At 39.9% G+C, this 18,348-nt stretch overlaps 1 protein-coding gene across 1 annotated transcript; it reads right to left on the bottom strand.

The window, feature by feature from the left end:
* Positions 1 to 83: 83 nt before the first annotated feature.
* nfatc2b (nuclear factor of activated T cells 2b) lies at positions 84 to 9,857 on the bottom strand (the record flags this gene model as incomplete). The annotated part of the gene is made up of 10 exons (XM_079183726.1): positions 84 to 839; positions 2,598 to 3,236; positions 3,970 to 4,102; positions 4,438 to 4,493; positions 5,763 to 5,903; positions 6,362 to 6,534; positions 7,086 to 7,288; positions 7,819 to 7,990; positions 8,194 to 9,154; positions 9,731 to 9,857. 10 exons carry the CDS (start codon positions 9,855 to 9,857, stop codon positions 793 to 795), a joined length of 2,652 nt encoding a protein of 883 aa, XP_079039852.1. The 3' UTR covers positions 84 to 792.
* Positions 9,858 to 18,348: the final 8,491 nt, after the last annotated feature.

The following is an 18,348-nucleotide window of genomic DNA, read 5'->3' as shown; positions in this document are numbered from 1 at the left end:
TATCATATGTTAGACTTGAAAACATAGAAAACTGTAAACTTTCAGTATCACTACTTTGAGAGGAAATTGTTCAATACATTAATGGAACAGTATTTATTTTACAATTCAATTCATTGTTGCTTTATTGGCATGAAATGTCCAGTGAAAACCATGTAGTATTTATTTATACCAGAAGTATTTAGACATAAAAACTGCTAACACTGTGTTGCATCAACAAATTAACACTGAGAGAGGATTCTTCAGTGTCAGTACTTTCTTTGTGTGATACACTATTACTACACAGTATTTAGGCATTTTTGTATTACTGCTTTGACCTGGTATCGGTGAGTTAGTCATCCTAAGACTCCTTGCACAGAGGATATATTATAGCAACTTGATAATGGTGGCTTAAGTAGGGCTTCATTGAAGGGAAAGTCATTTCAAAGACAAAGGGAGTCATGTTAGATGTTAATTGAGAATATTTGATTTTCTCTTCGGTCTATTCCTGCTATTATACAAACACACTGATTCAAATAAACAGAATCTATTTAATATAAAATATCTTATACATGCTTACAAAGAGCAATTTTACAAATAAATGAACAAAGATTAGTCAGACAGATTAATATAGATACACAGTATAAGGTATAACACATGTTGTCTACTATCATTGCGGAGGCTAAAAAGTCTAAAGTCAAGATATAGGCCTACGTTTTTTATTGCAGCTCTTACAAGTACAAGCTTCCTCCAAGACATTCAGGATTTCATATTTTACATATTCTGCTTGATGTGATGGACATCAGGCGTCCAGGATCACTCTCCATTGTGGCCTTTCATGTCTCTTCTTATGATGTCATTCACTGTAAAACATTACAAACACGGTAAGCAACTTTAGTTTTCACAACTACGCTGTAATAAACAACGACACCATGCTTATTTTACGTAACATGTTGAAGTAGTTCATCTGGTATTCTTCATATTGCTGTACAACATCCATCGGGTCAATTTTTTGCACATTCTTGCACAAAACAGTCCAGCTCTGCCACTTAAAAATAACATATAGTTTTAGGCATTTCTTATATTTTCTATTGTAAATATTTATATTTTATATAATCTCTCTTGACTATTGCACTGTTTATTGTTATGCGCCAAATTACCAAGATAAATGATTTGTATGTCCAAACCTACTTGGAAATTAAACCTTCTCTGATTCTGATTAATTTGTATTTATATTTGAAGCCCATTTGTGTAGATTCTTTAAATTATAATAAATATAATACAAGAGTGTTTTGTTTTCAATACTACCAGCAGATGTCTCTAAAGTACATTTTTTGGGGGGCATTTTTAGGATTTTGTGTGAAGTGAAGAGGTGACAGGAAACAAGAGAGTTGAGCATCAAAGGTCCTCACTTGGACTTGTGGTTTGTGGTTAAAGCCACCAGGGGGTCCCCAGAAAAGGTCTGATTTCATACATTCAGTTTAACTATGCCATGCATCTCCAACGGATTTTCCACTATGTTGATATTTTGTTGAACCCAGATTTTTCTGATACTCTTTTGGACTGATCAATGATGTCTTTCCTAACAAAACTAAGCAAAATGGTTGTATATGAGTCCTTTGACTGAAAGAATTGAACTATTAACAATATTAGATATAATCTCAAGAAACAACAACAAATAAAAACATGAACACAATAGTGTGTTTTGTTAAATCTTCTAGAGATGCTAAATAAAACAGAGTGTAGTAGTTATCTAAACTCTCTGTATCAGAGACCAGGACAAAGGACAATGCTGGCTCTGCATGTATTTGTGTATACAGTAAACTTCCTGTTTCTGTCTTTCATCACGGAGGTGTAAACAGAAACTTTGCCCTGCAGCAAACAAGGGCGAGGTACATCACTTGTTTTCTCACTCCATGATGGTGTTGCTTCTTTCTCCTCCATCATGCTCAAATACATCAGGTGTCATAAATACGTTGTATTAGATCTATCTTAAATGAGGCTGCGCATGCGCATGAAGCCGTTAGTGTGGTGAGTGTTTCGGTTGTGTGAGTGAGAGTGAGACTGAAAGAGACAGGAAAGTGGATAGAAAGGCCCAACACAAACCACAATGCAGGATTTGCAAGCGTACAGTTGCAATGTGCTTGTATGCGTTTGCAAACTGGACCACAATTTCCCATCTCTCAGACAGGTTTGCATGTTTCTTTGTATAGTATTTTCCCTCACATTTACATTTTTGGGTGAAGCAATTAATGCAGTGTTTTCTACAACTCAGCTTAACGCTTCAGCGATCTGTTGGCTTGTCAAGGAGAACCCCAAAAAAGCTGAAGCAGAGATAGACACAGATCTATTGGCATCTAGACGAGACTCAAACCGGGTTACTGACTGATTGAGAGATACTGCAAATGTGTTGCCAATTTCTCTCTTAAGACAGTTGTATACGTAAAATATTACAATATGAAAAACAGACGTGATAATCGTTCACATGGTTTAAACAACATACACTTTCGATCAGTCTTCCCTCAAAGACATACAAAAGTAATCATGTAAGCCTATTTAAACCCTGCAAAGATGTGAGGATGGGGGGGATTAAGAAGACAGCATGTAAAATAATTACTCACCATCCTCCAGGTAAGCATAGCGGAGAGTCTCTTGTTTGACTGTGACCCCCTCTGGAGCTCGTTCCTCATGGTTTCCTCTACCAGAGCCGATCTGGGTCAGAGGCTCCACTCGGCTTCCAGCCTTTCCTTGAGCTTGACCGTGGATGTATCTTGAAGGTGGTGACTTTCCCAGTGGCAGCGCTGTCTGCGTATAACTCTGATGTCTTGACACCACACAGGCCTTGAATGAATCACCAACTTGAGGATCTTCACCCAGTTTGCCCACAGGGGTTCTGACACTGACACACAGGCTGGGAGTGGAGGTAGGGTGGGAAGCCATCGGGGAACCATGGGGGCTGGTACCACAGTTGCTGTAACGTTGATTTGCAGTGTGGTAAAGCACAGGGTTGTTGATCAGAGTGCTGGCTCTGGACTGGTAATAAACTGGCTGGTCGTCCAGTGGGTCAGGGATTAAGACGTGGGCTCTGGGGTCTACAGTGGCTAGATGGTACCTCATTGGAGAAACATCCAAAGATTGAAGGTTGCTCTCCTGATCCATGTGATGGTAAAGCGACTTCATTGACAGGCCAGACAGAGACTGATTATCTGAGTAGATGTACGAATTCAACTGGTAGTCATCCAGTGGTTCTGCTTTAATGGCTAGAATTAAAAGAACACAAAGGTGAGAGAAATCAATGTAGGTCTGTCATTAGCTCACTGACAAGAGTGCAAGCACAGAAACAAGAATAAGAGCCACACTGGCAGCACAGTGGTACTCCAAGCTAAATGCTAACATAAGCATGCTAACATCCTCACAATGGCATTGCTAACATGCTGATGTTTTTTAGCTTTTGTTAATTACCAGGTTCACCATCCTAGTTTTACTTAGGGGTTATAAACCTTTTGTAACTTAAGGCCCACTTGTTATTGTAAAAAAAAAAAAATACATGAAAAATCAAAACATATTCTGGTTACCCTCACCCATCACTGGTCATATTTCCTGGGCCAAAGTACCGGGCCAATTCAATTGACCTGATGGTGGCGCTTGATGAAAAGTAAGAGGATCACCAACACAGGAAGGAGTCATACTTGGGGGACCATGGATATCTGTACACGATTTCATGACAATCCATCAAATAGTTTCTGAAATATTTCCGTCTGGACCAAACTAGTGGAGCAGCCGACCAACAAGAAAAGGTCCAAATGAATGTTCAGTGTGTTGCATTAAGTCCTGCAGAGGGAGGTTTGTGCTGATAGAGGTGAGAACGACTGACTTTTCCTGCTGACCCCATGGTGAACACTGATGGCCTTCTAGTCATCATCCCATTCTCAAACATTCAAGGTACCCTTTTTCCTCCTGAGCCCAGCTCTGTCATGGCTGACAGATACATACCTATCATAGGAGTGTAGATGAAGTGCTGAGGCTGACTGCGTTTCTTCTTCCCGTTGATGACGTAGAAGTTGACTTTGGCTGGGTGGGAAATGGTCCGGTTTCGATACGGAGGGACCTCAACAAAGAGCATGTTCTAGACGGGGATTGCGACACAACAGACAAAAAGATCACGCTTCAGACAAAGAATCATGTTGAAACAGAGAGGCGTAGGCTGCCCCAAATGTCACGCTTTTATGTTTCAAATCAAAATCAGCATCAGAAATAAAACTCTTTCAATATGATACACGTAGCAGCATGTTGTGTGTGGTCATAGGTTTTGTGTTTAGCTTTCTGTTTATGTGAATTTGTAACAGACAATGTTGATGTAATGATCAAATACATTTCTACAAAAAGTACATAATTGGTTTTGTAAAATTATGCTAGTGCGTCAATCCATGTATCATTACAGGTAAGTGTAAGTTAACTCACAGCTTGTGATTTGTCTCTGTCAACAGTGGCCTCCACCTCCCAGATCTGCTGCCCATCTGTAAACAGAGGGAATACAGTGTGTACACACATTAAAGCAAGCAATACGCTGTCTTGATGAACGATAGATGGGAAGATTGAAACCACGAGAAATAGCTGCAGATAGCAGCCGCTTAGCTTAGCATAAACCGGTTGAAAACAGTGTAAAAACTGGTTCTGGGTTTTAGAGGTGCTGGTATGCAGATTTTGTTTCCCTCTGTTTCCAGTCATTGTGCTAAGCTAAGCTAACCGGCTGCTGGCTACAGCTTTATATTTGCCTGAAAGATAAACGAGTGGAACTGATTTTCTCATCTAACTCCCAGATGAAAGCAAATAAGCAAATCTCCCATTATGTCAAACTATTGGTGTTATTACTATAGTATATATATATTAAAAAAATAAATGAATTTGTAAGAAATTAGATCACAACAGCACATTTACAGACAGATAGTGGAAAGCAGGTTTCTCTCTGTCTGGTTTATTATTTAATTCCCACCTCAGTTTTAACCTGCTGTTTCTATTTTGTACCCACGCTTTGAACAAAAAAAAACACAAAGTCTTTGCTCCGGGTCTGAATCTTTATCTGTCTGTCTAACCACATCCTGTTGCATAAAACCCCACGCACAGCAACAGGGAGGCTTTATATGCAGTCAACTGTACCCATCATGCTCTCAAGCCATGTAAAGCGATGTAAAATCTTGTGTGGGCAGGAGGAGCAATAATGAGGTGAGACATTTCCATGTAGAAATCAATAAAAGGTGTCACCAACAGTAAAAGTTGAAAGTAATGGCTCATTTTGTCAGAGTCAAAAGTGTGGGCTGAAGGAAGATGTGCGTCACTATAAGTTGATTTTGCCCAGGCAAAATGCAAATTCTCTGAAAGAACAAATACTATATGAGGTGGATACGCACACGCAGCATGTTGGGAGGATACAGACGGATGTTGCACAAAATATGAGGTTTTTTTAATCATAGAAATCTGTTTGGAGTCAAAATATACACACACAGCAATCAGATCAAAATAACACACATATCAGTGTGTGAGTGTTCATGATAACTAAATGGACAGCATAATGTTTTAAAGGAATAGTTCAACATTTTGGGAACTTATTTGTGTTTTTGTTGAGCTTTAAATGAGGAAATTCTCATCTAACTCAAGATGTGGAACTATTTTTTAAAGTGAATTTTTATTATATGTTGCGGCTCATTTTCAGTAGCTCTTAAAAAATGCAATTTGAGGTACGGACAACTTCACATGAACGGACAATTAAAGTACTGATTTCCTCTCACCTTGTGTCTTCTCTGAGAATATCACTTTGGAGTCAGATGTGAAATTCTGTCCGGTGAGGACCATTTGTTGACCACCGAGCACTGAGCATCGGTCCAGGTCCTGCCTCTCGACTGCAGGGAACTCCTGAGCTGAGCGCTGGGCTGAGGAAACAGGGAGACACAGCTGTATGAAAGACCGCACTGAGGTCAGAAAACATCTAGGGGAAACATTTTCAAGGCAGATGGCTACTCCAATTTTTAAATAAATATTTAAATCCAGAATTGCAAAATTGACTACTAGCCTGGCAAACATTTATATTAAAGTCAGCCTTTGTAACTTTTCACGAGGGACAATTAAATGATAATGTTGTATGATAAAACACATGGTAACAGTAAAACAAGTTCAGTTAGGGAACTTGCCAGCAACAGACCAATAGCCATCCAAGTTTGTTTTATTGCTTATAATTTAAATTTATAGAAAGATATTTTAGTAGTTTGAAAGGGCATTAAGTTCAAACATACAGATATAAACAGTAGGGTAAATAAATAAAGATAAAAGCTGCAAGTTCTACAATACTAGATGTCATGACCCAGCGAAAGAAAGCTAAATTCTTCCTTACAGCATTCGATAGGATGAGAGGCAGCTTGGAGAGACAACAGTTGGCCTCCAGGTTGAGGAATGTGGACACGAAACACCAAACGCACGCGTGTGTTTTTTCGTCCAATGTCCGTCTCACCGTTCCTCAGTTCGATGTCGGCATTCCTCAACTTCAGGATTCCTACACAGTCAATCCTATAAAGTGTAAGAAAATAAGATTAAACGGATAAGATTGAAAAGGTGTGCTGAAATTAGACCAAAGTGCTCGTAACTGTACAAAGATTGTCAAACTATAGTCAACTGATTGAATCTGTGTCAGCTATAACCTAGTTTTGTTCTGTCAAAGTAGTGGTCAGTGACATTTCGATAATAAATAACTTTTTCAGTGATTCATAATGAGTCAAGTTCATCAAAGCAGTTGTTTTTTTTGCTGTGTGTGGTAGATTTTCTTGGAAAAACCCTCTGGCACACAGGAAGTGATGCATTTTGTGTTGCCGCCACTTGTTGGTAGCAAAAAAATGACAAAGAACTTGTAGCATGCATGAGCAGCAATAGCCATCATGAGAAATGAGCACAAAAAAACTCAAACTTTATCAACATAAAATCCAAAGAAAACCGATAGCATTGAGATTCAGTTAAATGTATCTCTGCATCTGTAACTCTGGGAGAGGAAATACAAAAACACCACAGAAGTGACTGCCGATTGCTTAACAACGTGTATCCCACAGCGTCTCTCTGCGACTCACATCACTCTCATGTGGTTCTTTGGCTCCAGCGGGATCTCCAACACTTTGGTCCCGTTCATCATCCTCTCCATGCTGGGTGTGGTGACGGTCTTCCCAGTGATGCGGTGGACCTGGTAGAAGGCGTGGGGTTTCAGGATTCTCTCGTCGGCTGTCCCGATGAAGACATGCAGCCCCAGTGGAGCTGTGCCTTGGTACCCGCGGAGCTAAGGGCAACAAAGGCGATTAATTGCATGCTTCACGGTGAATTAAATGAACTATAATACCATCAACATCCATGGCTGCAGAGTACAAATTTACACTGCGCAATACATCTCGTTCCCTGTGGGGAGGATGTCACAGGTCACAGGAGCAAGAACACTGATTTGCATAGTCTGTTTGTGCATCAGTGCCAGGAAAACCAACAGTAACAGCCTTTTCAATGAACTCATCAGAGCAAGAAATAAAACAGACCCATAAACCGATACTTGTATGATATATCAACACCAAGACTTTTAACTATTTGTGTATCTTTTAGCACTTTGAAACAGTGAATGTCCTGATACTTTGCCCTTTCATTCATTTGCATCATGGCTGTTGGCTTTACATAAACACATCACCCAGGAAATACCACCCTATATTTACAATCTCTACTGCTTAATCTTTCACAGAACTGGCAGAGACACAGGAGGGAAGTGAGAGTGATCTTTCTATTTTTCTTGCTTTTCTTTCTTTGCCTACCCCCCAAAAAAAGCACCTGAACTTCCGGATGCCCTCCGTTTGGTGTCTTCACAGCGCCGCGGCTGCCCTCAGTCTCATAGTGAGCTCTGTGGTGAGATCTGGGCTCTTGCTGGATGAGAAGCTCGTACTGACCGGACTGACTGGGCAACGGCCACTCTAAAGAAGGAAGTGGAGCCACAGAGAGTCCACTGGGGAAAAGACGAAGAGAGAAGGACAATGAGAGGGAAACCAAAGACAAAACATTACATTCCAAAATGTCCATAATGACCAAAATGCCCATAGTTCATAATTTCATAGTTGTCAATAAATGGTGTACTTCTTAATGCTTTGCTTACATTTGAGCAGAAAGACAGACAAAAAGTCTCTGAATAAGAAAGGACAAACAACACACCCGAGTGCTCCGTGGTGGACTGGATGAGGAGGAGGCCACACAGCTGGGAGCATGTAGAAGGTTTCAGACTTTATCTCGACTCCTGCCCTGCTCACCCTCTCCTGCTCAATGGCCCGGTCATACCCCTCTCCATACACACAGTCCTGTCTCTGGGCAGGGGCATCTCGCACCACTGCATAAGGCAGAGCTCTGGGTAGACTGGAGCTGAGGCTGCTCAGCATCTCCTCCAGGCCCAGGGAGGAGGTCTGAGTTTGGGCCTCCGCTTGGGCCTGGTACTGTTGGAGGTAGTAGGACCCCTGCTGCTCATGGAGTGAGGGGATGGGGCTGGGGCTCCTGGAGCGCTGCTTGACTGGAGTGGCCCCCTGACAGGAGTGGGCCGAGTCATAGGACCGCTTCCCATGCGGCGAGACAGAGCGGGAGCGTTGGTGGGGAAGTGATGAGGCGGCGTGTTGGTGCTGGGGCAGGAGAAAGGTCTCGTCTGTCACGCTGTTGCGAGGTGAGGCTCCTGGGGAGGAGTGGGCAGAAGAAGTGTGGCAGAGGTCTAAGCTGGACAACCCCATGCCAGTGCCGCCTCCATTAGATGGGGAGACGCACGGTGAAGCCAAAGGAGAGTATGCCTCTGCAGGCCAGCCCGTGGAGGAGTTACTGCTGGCAGGGCTCACACACTCCCTGTAGGCCCCTAGAGCTTTGGTGCCAGGGCTCAGTGCCAGGGTTTGAGAGCTGAGAGAGTCCCCCGATGGAGTGATCTCAATCCTGGGGCTGGGAGCAGGGATGGTCCCTGGTCTTGAAGCCAGCCCCAGGGAGTCAAACACAGCCCCGGACAGGTTTGCTGTGGTAAGGCCATGAGAGGAGACGTCCTGACTGGAGGCTGGCTGGTTGGACCTGGAGATGTACGCATTGTGATGGTCGACCACCAGCAAAGGAGGCTGGTTGTCGTTTTGAAGGAGATTACCGGAGTCGTCTGTCCGAAACAAAAGCAGAATTAATTTGTGCAGACATGTCCAGAGACTACTACTATACCACCCTGAGATAACATATATATGTTTTAAGACATGTAAAACTACTCCCACAAGTAATAATAATTTGTCTGATTTGTTGTTGTTTTTGCACAAAAACATTCAATTACCTCATTAGAAAATGTTAAAATGACATCCACGCCTCCATACATGAAACATCCGTGCAAAGTAACAAGAACGGAAACACATTTTTGAGTGAATTGAAACCACATTAAACTGTAATAAAGACAGTCCATGCCTCTGTTTCTGTGTTTCTATAGTCTCCTGAAACAGAAAGAAGAGTCTAGTGTATCCCCCCCCCCCCCCCACCCTTCTTAATGACAGTGAAAGAGGAGGATTACAGTATAACATCAGGAACTGACAGCTAAGTACTCACTGATAGATATCCCAAAGCCACTTTACTTTACTTCACTGCTAAATAACAAACTCTAGAAAAGCCATCAGCATCTTTACAATTACTAGGAAAAAAGCGGATATTATGTTAAGTCTCTGTAATAGCAGAATAACTACTGCATGCACACCTTGATGACAGCTGACAGGAAAGTCCTCCCCAGGTGGATTGTACAGAAACAGGTCGGAGAAGTCCAACTCCTCCTGGCTGATGTCTTGACCGAGGTCCTCGGTGAAGCCCAAACCTGCAGAACACATCTCCAGCTCTGAATATTTAAATCTTCTTTGGACAAGTGTATCTTCTATAATAACGTTCAAACTCGCCAAATAACAGAAGCTGTACGCATACAAAACATGTGGCAGCTGCTCAAATACGACATACAACAAAGCGACATGAAAAAAAAGAGCGGCGACAGACGCTTCCTGTCACTGATGATGATGACAAGCAGCAGGAGGTGCAGACCTGCGTGTCTCTCTCTCTCTCTCTGTGTGTGTGTGTGTGTGTGTGTGTGTGTGTGTGTGTGTGTGTGTGTGTGTGTGTGTGTTTGTGTGTGTTTGTGTGTGCACTTCAAACAAGCCTCATTTCCTCCTGTTTGAGTCAGTAGAGTCACAGTATGAAATGTTAAGGGAGGCTAAATATACAGCAGGTCTGTACATTATTAGAATATCAAAAGGGTCACGTTGTCATCATTTCCAATTATAGTTTTATAAACCGACAGCCTTACTGTGCTTTAGCTTTGTGATTAAAGGGGCTTTTACTTCTTCTACTCTATCTGAATTCCCGTACCTATGAATCACACCGGTCCGGATTCAAGGTGGAGATGTCAGTGATTAGATATTTGAGTAATCAGTCTCCTTCCCCACTCGTCTTCCTCTGATTTTCACACCTGGCAGCAGGTCACAGTGACCAGCGCTTGCGTTCCCCTCCGTTTGAAAACCTGTATTTACTTGTACATCTACTTCTCTCTCTATCTTCCCCCGCGCTCCAAGGCCACTATGCTTACTCCCCCACGTGCGTCTGAATCAGAGAGATGGTTGACAAGCTCATCCTCCCGTTGATGAGTTTGGTTCGTGCATATTTACACTGAGCTGAGTTGCGCATATTTTCTCGTGCAGGGCCGAGATCCTCCTTGTGGCACTGGCACCCCAGTGGCAGGTCTCGGAACTGTGTCAGTCAGGTGCCACAACTGTGGCAGGCGAGCGGCACTCGTTCGGTACCCGTCAAGAAGCTGCCGAGCTGAGTGGGCGGAGCCACATTTCCTGAGAGCACCCATTGTTGTTACGACAGGTCAACTGCCATAAATCAGTTTTATGATTTTAGTTGAGTCACTCGCTGTCTCTCTATTTTCGTACATAGAAAGCTAGACTCCCTGTTCCTTCCTTATCCCTGGCCGTTCTTTCCCCCTCTGACAGAACATCCCGTTTCCCATGCACACAATTGTGAAGTAGTTGGTTTACAGATTGAACCTCGCTTTACCTGCATGTCAAAAGGTTACATGGTTGAGTCGGCTAAAAGAGCACAAACGCCCTGCCTCAGTGATGTGAATAACATAGGACAATGATACAGGCCAATATCACAGTATGAATGTGAATAGACATGAATACCTTTCAAATTATGGATATCATTTTACACAAATATATTTCAAGACACAAATACATTTTTCTCCCACAAATATCACCAGCTATGCATCTATTACATTGGCTTAACCACTTTTTATAATGTTGTCACTCAACTATTTTGTTTTTTTATAGATACATGCAGCTCCTGCAGGGAAAAGCCATGTATCCTATGCAGAGGGATGTGATCTCATTCCCACCTATTACCAACAGTGAGAAAACCAAGGTGTGTATATCTCTTTTCTTTTCTGGTTATCATCATTTTGACAGACTTGAATAATTATGACTGTGGAAAAACTAATTATACTCAATATTAGCAGCTTTATGCAGAGTGGACTCAATAGAAAGAAAACAAAGTAAAGAAGTTCACTCAGCATCAAAGTTTACAGGTCACGTTATCATACTCAAAGTTCTTCAATTTGTTATGTCTTGTGTTTAACTTTCACTTAAACTTGAGGATACTTTTAGTCTACATTTGAATTATTAATATTTACTAAACATGTGCAGCACACACACGACTATGGGATTTACATGTTCATTAATATTGGGATACAATTTACTGACAACCTGATCTTAGTAGACTAGTTTAAGTCAGCATTTCCACTGCAGGTGGACAACACACTTATCCATACAATAAGTATTTTGTTACATTTATGGTAAACATGGTCCATTTGTTTGTCCAAATAAGTAAAAAAAAAGAATACGAAATAAAATGAACAGTAAATATAGCAAACTGTCATTGAACGGATTCTCGTTCTCAAGAACAAGAACCATCCATACAAAAACAAAACAAGCTAGGCTTACGAGAGATTATTACACTTTTAAAAAGCACAATATAACCAAACCGTTGAATATACATTATTGCACAAAGGAAATATTGATATTGAACAGTTTCATTGATACTGCACGAGTGAATTGTTTCTACTAAAGCAGTGTTGATTGTAAGGTGTGACAGCAGCAGGAAGGAAGGAGCTCCGGTTTCTCTCCTTTACACCACAAGTGAGGCACCCCGTCACAAAAGAAGGTGTTTATATAAAGAAGGTGTTAATATAAAGAAGGTGTTAATATGGCCTGCATGCAACAGATGACAACATGTCAAGGGGTCATGTTGTAGTTCTACCGTGGCAGACCCACGTCAGTGACATCCGTCGTAGTGTCATGATTACATAACGTAGTGAAAGTGTAGTTTGATTCTCTGAACACAACAGTTGTCTCTTCCTAACTCCTCATCCTTCACTTCCTCCCTTGACCCTATGACTTTTTCTATAGTGGTCAAGACAAATGGTTAGAAATAGACATTAGGAGGTCATTTTTGGACTTTTCGACCGCAGCCAGACTCAGTGTGCAATCCTCTTAATCCTTTGCCTTACAGTCCACAAAATTGTCTTCATCTGTAAAACATCTACTATTTACAGTTATATTAACATGTTCACGTTGATATGTATTTGGTTTGAGTATTGTTGATGCTAATGTGGATGTATTAGTATTTAGTGGGTAAAGCATTGGCGCTTGTGTAAATGTTATTTACTGCTGTATTTCATCTTTTATTACTTGCATTGAAATACTTTTAAGCGCCTGTCCGCTTTGGTTTAGGCCAGTAATCTCTCATCCACTGATGTATTAGAGATATTATCTAGTACTTATAAAGGCACTTACCTTTTATGTTTTATGCTCTTTTTCAGTTTTAAAAAAAGAATTACATATTTTCCTTCATTAATCCTGCCAAACACAACAACCTGTCTGTTCCATGGAGAATACGGTGCTGGGAAATATAATGTCATGCTGTCTGTAGAGCTGATAAATACTTCCTGAAACAACTTTTAGTGAGGACAGTAACGACTCAGCCTCTCCTCTGGAGCCACCCTCAGGACAAACTAAACTGTTTGTTAATGAAAAGCCAAGTTTTTTTGTCAATGTTTCATCTACCCAACCTTTTTTTCTTGCTTCATGGTATGTGTGTGAGTTGGAGGAGGAATTGAATTGAATTAGTTGAAAATATATACTTGTATACACATGCTGGTTGAAACACACTCATGGTGACAAAGTCGTTTCGGAAGCATGACACTGTCTGGCTGAATGTCACCATTTAAATCAACCTTTAAAAATATAATATAGGCCTACAGTCAAAAGCAGAATGCAATTTTAGCCATAACTCTTAAAAAACATTGTGTACTTCATGTGAATCTATTCATACTGAAATCAAGTAATATTCCAAACATTAATACACTACGTTATATTCATGTAGAATTTAATTTTATCCTAGTCATCCCAAAATAAAAACAATTACATGAGTATTACAGGTAATTGTGTGTTATTTTGTTTTCTGAACGATATTTCTCTCTTTTGAAACTTTACATATCACTGTTGAGTAGCGAACCCCTGAGCTAATATGTTGTCAACGTGTAGATTGTCAAAATTATATTAAAATAATAATATTTACAGCTAATCCTGAAGGAGGTACTTAGCCTCGGCAACGGTTGTGCCCACTAACGTAATAATGTTTATTCACTCAAACATTGTAAGAAAGCACAATACAAACACTAGAAACTAATGAACTATTACATTGCTTATGTCAAATACCTGCCTGAACAAATAAATAAGGAAACCTCAAAAGTGAGGTTAAGGGGGTGTCTGTAAACATGCAAAATATAAAGCGCATAGTATAAAATAACACATATAAGTAATTGGGCAATCACATCTGTGCCACATTCACCACAAATTCACACAAAACATAACAAGTCAGTTACCGCAGCTTTTTGCCACTAGGTGGCGATATTGTACAATTTTCATCCAAGCACGAGCTCTGTTCCTCCACATTTAACAAAATGCATATACTTTGTACATTTTCTCTCTCACTACTCTTCTGGTATGTATAACAATGCAGACATTAAAGTTGTGGTTATGAGATATCTGTCAGTCGCTTTCAGTACTTTTCACATTGTTATAAAATGAGATTTCAGCAAAGTCATTCAATGCGCTCAAAGAATATTTACATCACCTTCCATGTGCAATTTCTAAAAACGGTCTTATATCATTACTACGTCTTTATTAGAGTACCTCGCTCATCTTTCAATGCGGAAGTGTCTTAAATTAGCATTTTGTCTACTGGCCAGTTGGGGGCGACTCCTCTGGTTGAAAAAAGAAGTTAGATTGTATGTCTACAATTACAAATACTATTGTAAGTCTACAAGAAAATGACCCTATACTTCTTACTTGATTTATTATTTCAGTAAACATTTTAAAGATGAGTTCATGGTCTCAAGTCTTCTTCAGTACAGCATGATGTCCATTGTGTAAATGATGGTCCCATTTAGAGTCAAATAAACGATAAAGCAGGGTGTGCTTTAGGGCGTGGCTACCTTGTGATTGACAGGTCATTACTGCGCTTCTTTACCACGCAGTGAAATGTTAATCAAGATCAGGATGGAGGTCCAGCGTTTGCTTGTACATTTTTTTTTCTTTAAACACTAAGGAGTCGGCTGTTCGCTTGCGTTAGCTGATGTCATAGCATGTGCTATGCTAACGGTACCTGTTCCCAGTTGGTAACTATGTTACCAGAGGGGAACGGGTGCATGCGTGCAAGCTATTTACTCACAGCCTGATAAATGTATATGTAACCAACGTTTGCTTTCTGTGTGACCAAGTTGAAGTGTATTGCGGTAGTGTAATGAGCTGCATTAAAGTCAGTAAAGCGACAGTAGTTTTAGTTAGTTCATTGTAATTTCAAGTGTTCATTTGATGTGTTTTCATGTCGAGTGTATGATATAACATATCTTAATGCTTTGTCTAGTGGTTGTGTCAACTAGCATGTTTATGTTGTATGATGTCTGTTGCTTGCATGATTTCTCCTTTGCTGACAATGTTAGATTGCTTGGTGCAGGATCTTCATTTTTTTTTGTATGTTTTCTTTTCACGTTTTTTCTAAGCCATCAACCTGCCAGGGACTGCAGATGAAAATTAGCTTGCATGGCGATATCTGGCACATTTAAATAATTAACCTAATTAATGTGCTTTGGCTACTACATTAAGTTAATAAACGTGATCCCATGTTTGTATAAAATGTTAATATACACACTATTCTGTTATGTATGGTCTGAAGACAAACAGATTACCTTCAGGTGGCTATTACAGGCTGAAGCAATGGTTGATGAACATGAGGAGAAACAACTGGACCCCATGTAACGAGTCACCGCTGTGCAGTAACGTTACTCACTTTGAGGAGGATCAAATCTTCACAGTCAAGAAGGTGACATATACATTTTTATGGACTAATTATACAGTAAACTCTCCAATGTACCAATGTCATGGTGCAGGTGACTGAAATACAAAACTAAACACGGTCACTGTGTAAGATCTCTTCAAATTTTCATTAACTACATTATTTTACGCTGTTAATGTACCTAGCACGCAAGCATTTGCAGGGCTTAACATGTATTTTTTCACAATCAAATGCGAGGTTGGTAATCTTGAGAAACAAGCAAGAGTATGCTTACTATAAATTCAACTCAAAACACGCCAGCGCAGTGTTGCCAGCTCTTTTCCAATGAATGCAGCTAGCAGCACTAGGTACCAGATTTTTTTCTTTTTCTTGTCAGAGCATTTGATTCATTGATTGCCGTCAGGATCTAATTAGAATTTCGACACAAACATCAAATGTATTTCAAAAGATTACCAGCTCTGTCTTAAGTCAATACAGTAGAAATGACCACATGCAGCAAACCTTGAGGTTTCACAGTCACAACTTGAGTCACAGACCACATGCTCAACTTCTGTGGCTCTATAGCTTAGTGGTTAGAGCACTGGTGTAATCCAGGGGTTGTGAGTTTAATCCCCTCTCGGTAGCATTACATTTAATTTAATAGTAACATTGAATCATATAACTAGTTCAGCTTGTATCAGCTATAGCGATGTAGTCAATAAATACACTGAAAAAATACAGTAGTCACATCTGTTTTGACTGGTGAAGCCTCTTGGAGGCATGTTAACCTGTTCTAGCTCCTTCACGTGTTTATGTGACCTGTCACATGTGAGGCTGTGGGCCTCACATGTGAATCAAGGTGTGAAGTGGTGTGAAACTGCCAGGGACATTATGTCAGGACAACACATGTGAGAAGCTGATAAGTGGTGTTGCTCATTTCTTCAGGATGTTCTCAAACGAGAACCTCTTGCCATAGGCCGAGAGGTGGTGAGAGTTTAGTGTTCGGATTATTTACTGAAAGTAAAAGTACCAGGACCACAATATCAATTTCCAAGTACAATTTTGTTAACATTAGAAGTAGTACATCTGTCAAAGTATAAAAAATACAAGTTAAAACATTTATATTTTAAAGTAGAGTTAAATGGAAATACACAAGTGAAGCACAAGTACATCAAATTGTACTTATGTATAGTATCGAGAAAATCTACTTTGTTACTTTTCATCAGAGCTTCCGAGTCTTGTCCAACCGAACCGACCCACCAATGTCGGGCCCCATGCTTGTTGTCTGACTTAGATCATATTTTCCCATGTTACATACTGTATTTTTTAAAAGTATATGAATTGTCCAAGAGCAAAAGAAAAGTATATGAACGCTTTCACAGTTCCCATTTTGTTTCTCTTCCATGTTTTTCATTATTTAGTCTGATTCAGGGGTGTCAAACTAATTTTAGTTCACGGGCCACATACAGCTCAACTAGATCTCATGTGGACCGGACCAGTAACACCATTGCATAACACCACCTCCGTGTATCCATTTTCTTTTAATGTAAAGAAGTACAAGTACATTCTAAAAACATTCACGATTAGTAAACAATTTGTGAAACATGATGAAAAGCCTGCGATGTCTCGCTGACCTCTCGGGTCTGAACTATTCACTTATCTTCTGTTTTTGCAAGTTCTGGCGTTTTAGTATGCGGTGTCCGATAGTGTTGCAGAATATTATATTCCTTGAGCACTGAAAGGTGCTGTGAACTAAATTGTATTGTCTCTCTCCAGAGAAATGTTTAACCGAAGGGAAAGTAGTTCAGCTAATGTTTTGTACGTAAAATCTTGATCCTCAAAGTAACAACTGTAGAATACATGTAATATACTCACAGCTGTGGTAGTGGTACCGTGCAAGTTACTGGCGTGATCAGCGGGATGAATTTGTGGTGTTGCCCAAGGACACTTTTTGACATGTGGAAAGGAGAAAGTGGGGATCAAACGCTCAACATTGATTAATGCAAGACTCTACTGCCTGATGCTGTGTTCACACCAAACATGGCACATATTTTGATTTCAAATAGAAAAACGGATTTGAATTCTTAATGTACTTCAGATTTCTAAGAAACTCTTAGCATTTAGTAAATTACTTGAGGAAAAAAATGGTGATAAGAGATGACACAAAAATCTGCCCCATTTTATTTATTCCTCCTTCAAATTAAACAGTTGGAGGAAAAAAACACCTCAGTTTATATCCACACTGAGTCCAGAACTTATGACGAGAGGTCACAAGCAGACATCTACTCATTCTAAGGAGTCACAAGCCAACAGGGATTGGGATCTACACAGAAAATACAGTATTCTAAACGCACGTGGCCTGTCAACTTTGTATCAAGTATTTATTCAAAAGTTTCTTCATCTGGAAAAGATTGAGATTTATTTTATGTCAAAATGTACAGATTAGTTAGCATTATCCTTTAATGATTCTAATCCAACTTTGGACGAAGATCTGAAGAAAACATGCACACTTACTTAGCTAAGCTGTTAAAATATTTATTTAGCTCTGTTACTAAAGCTGTAAAGACTCCAAATCACCCAAATACTTTAACACCAATTGTTTAAAAAAACAACAAAAAAAAACAAACAAGGCAGACGTGGCTTTAATACATTTATGAATTTATTTAGTGAATAAAATATGTCTACATAAAAACAATGTACAATATGATAATAGCACTTTATATACACAATGAAAAATATACATATGCATGATATATATATACTAACTATTAAACAAGGAAAAGAAATAGTTAGACATTTACATACACAGCTGCCTTGGTACAACATTCAATTTGTACATGACAGCTGGTATTTTGGTCAGTCATTATTCGTCATAAGTAATAGTTTTAAATAGGTTTGAGGTATTTATGGCACGATTACATGTATAATAATGTC

Source organism: Pholis gunnellus (genome assembly GCF_910591455.1).
Source record: "Pholis gunnellus genome assembly, chromosome: 3".
NCBI lineage: Eukaryota > Metazoa > Chordata > Actinopteri > Perciformes > Pholidae > Pholis > Pholis gunnellus.
Note: the sequence above shows the minus strand (reverse complement) of the source record. Positions and strands in the feature narration are given on the sequence as shown.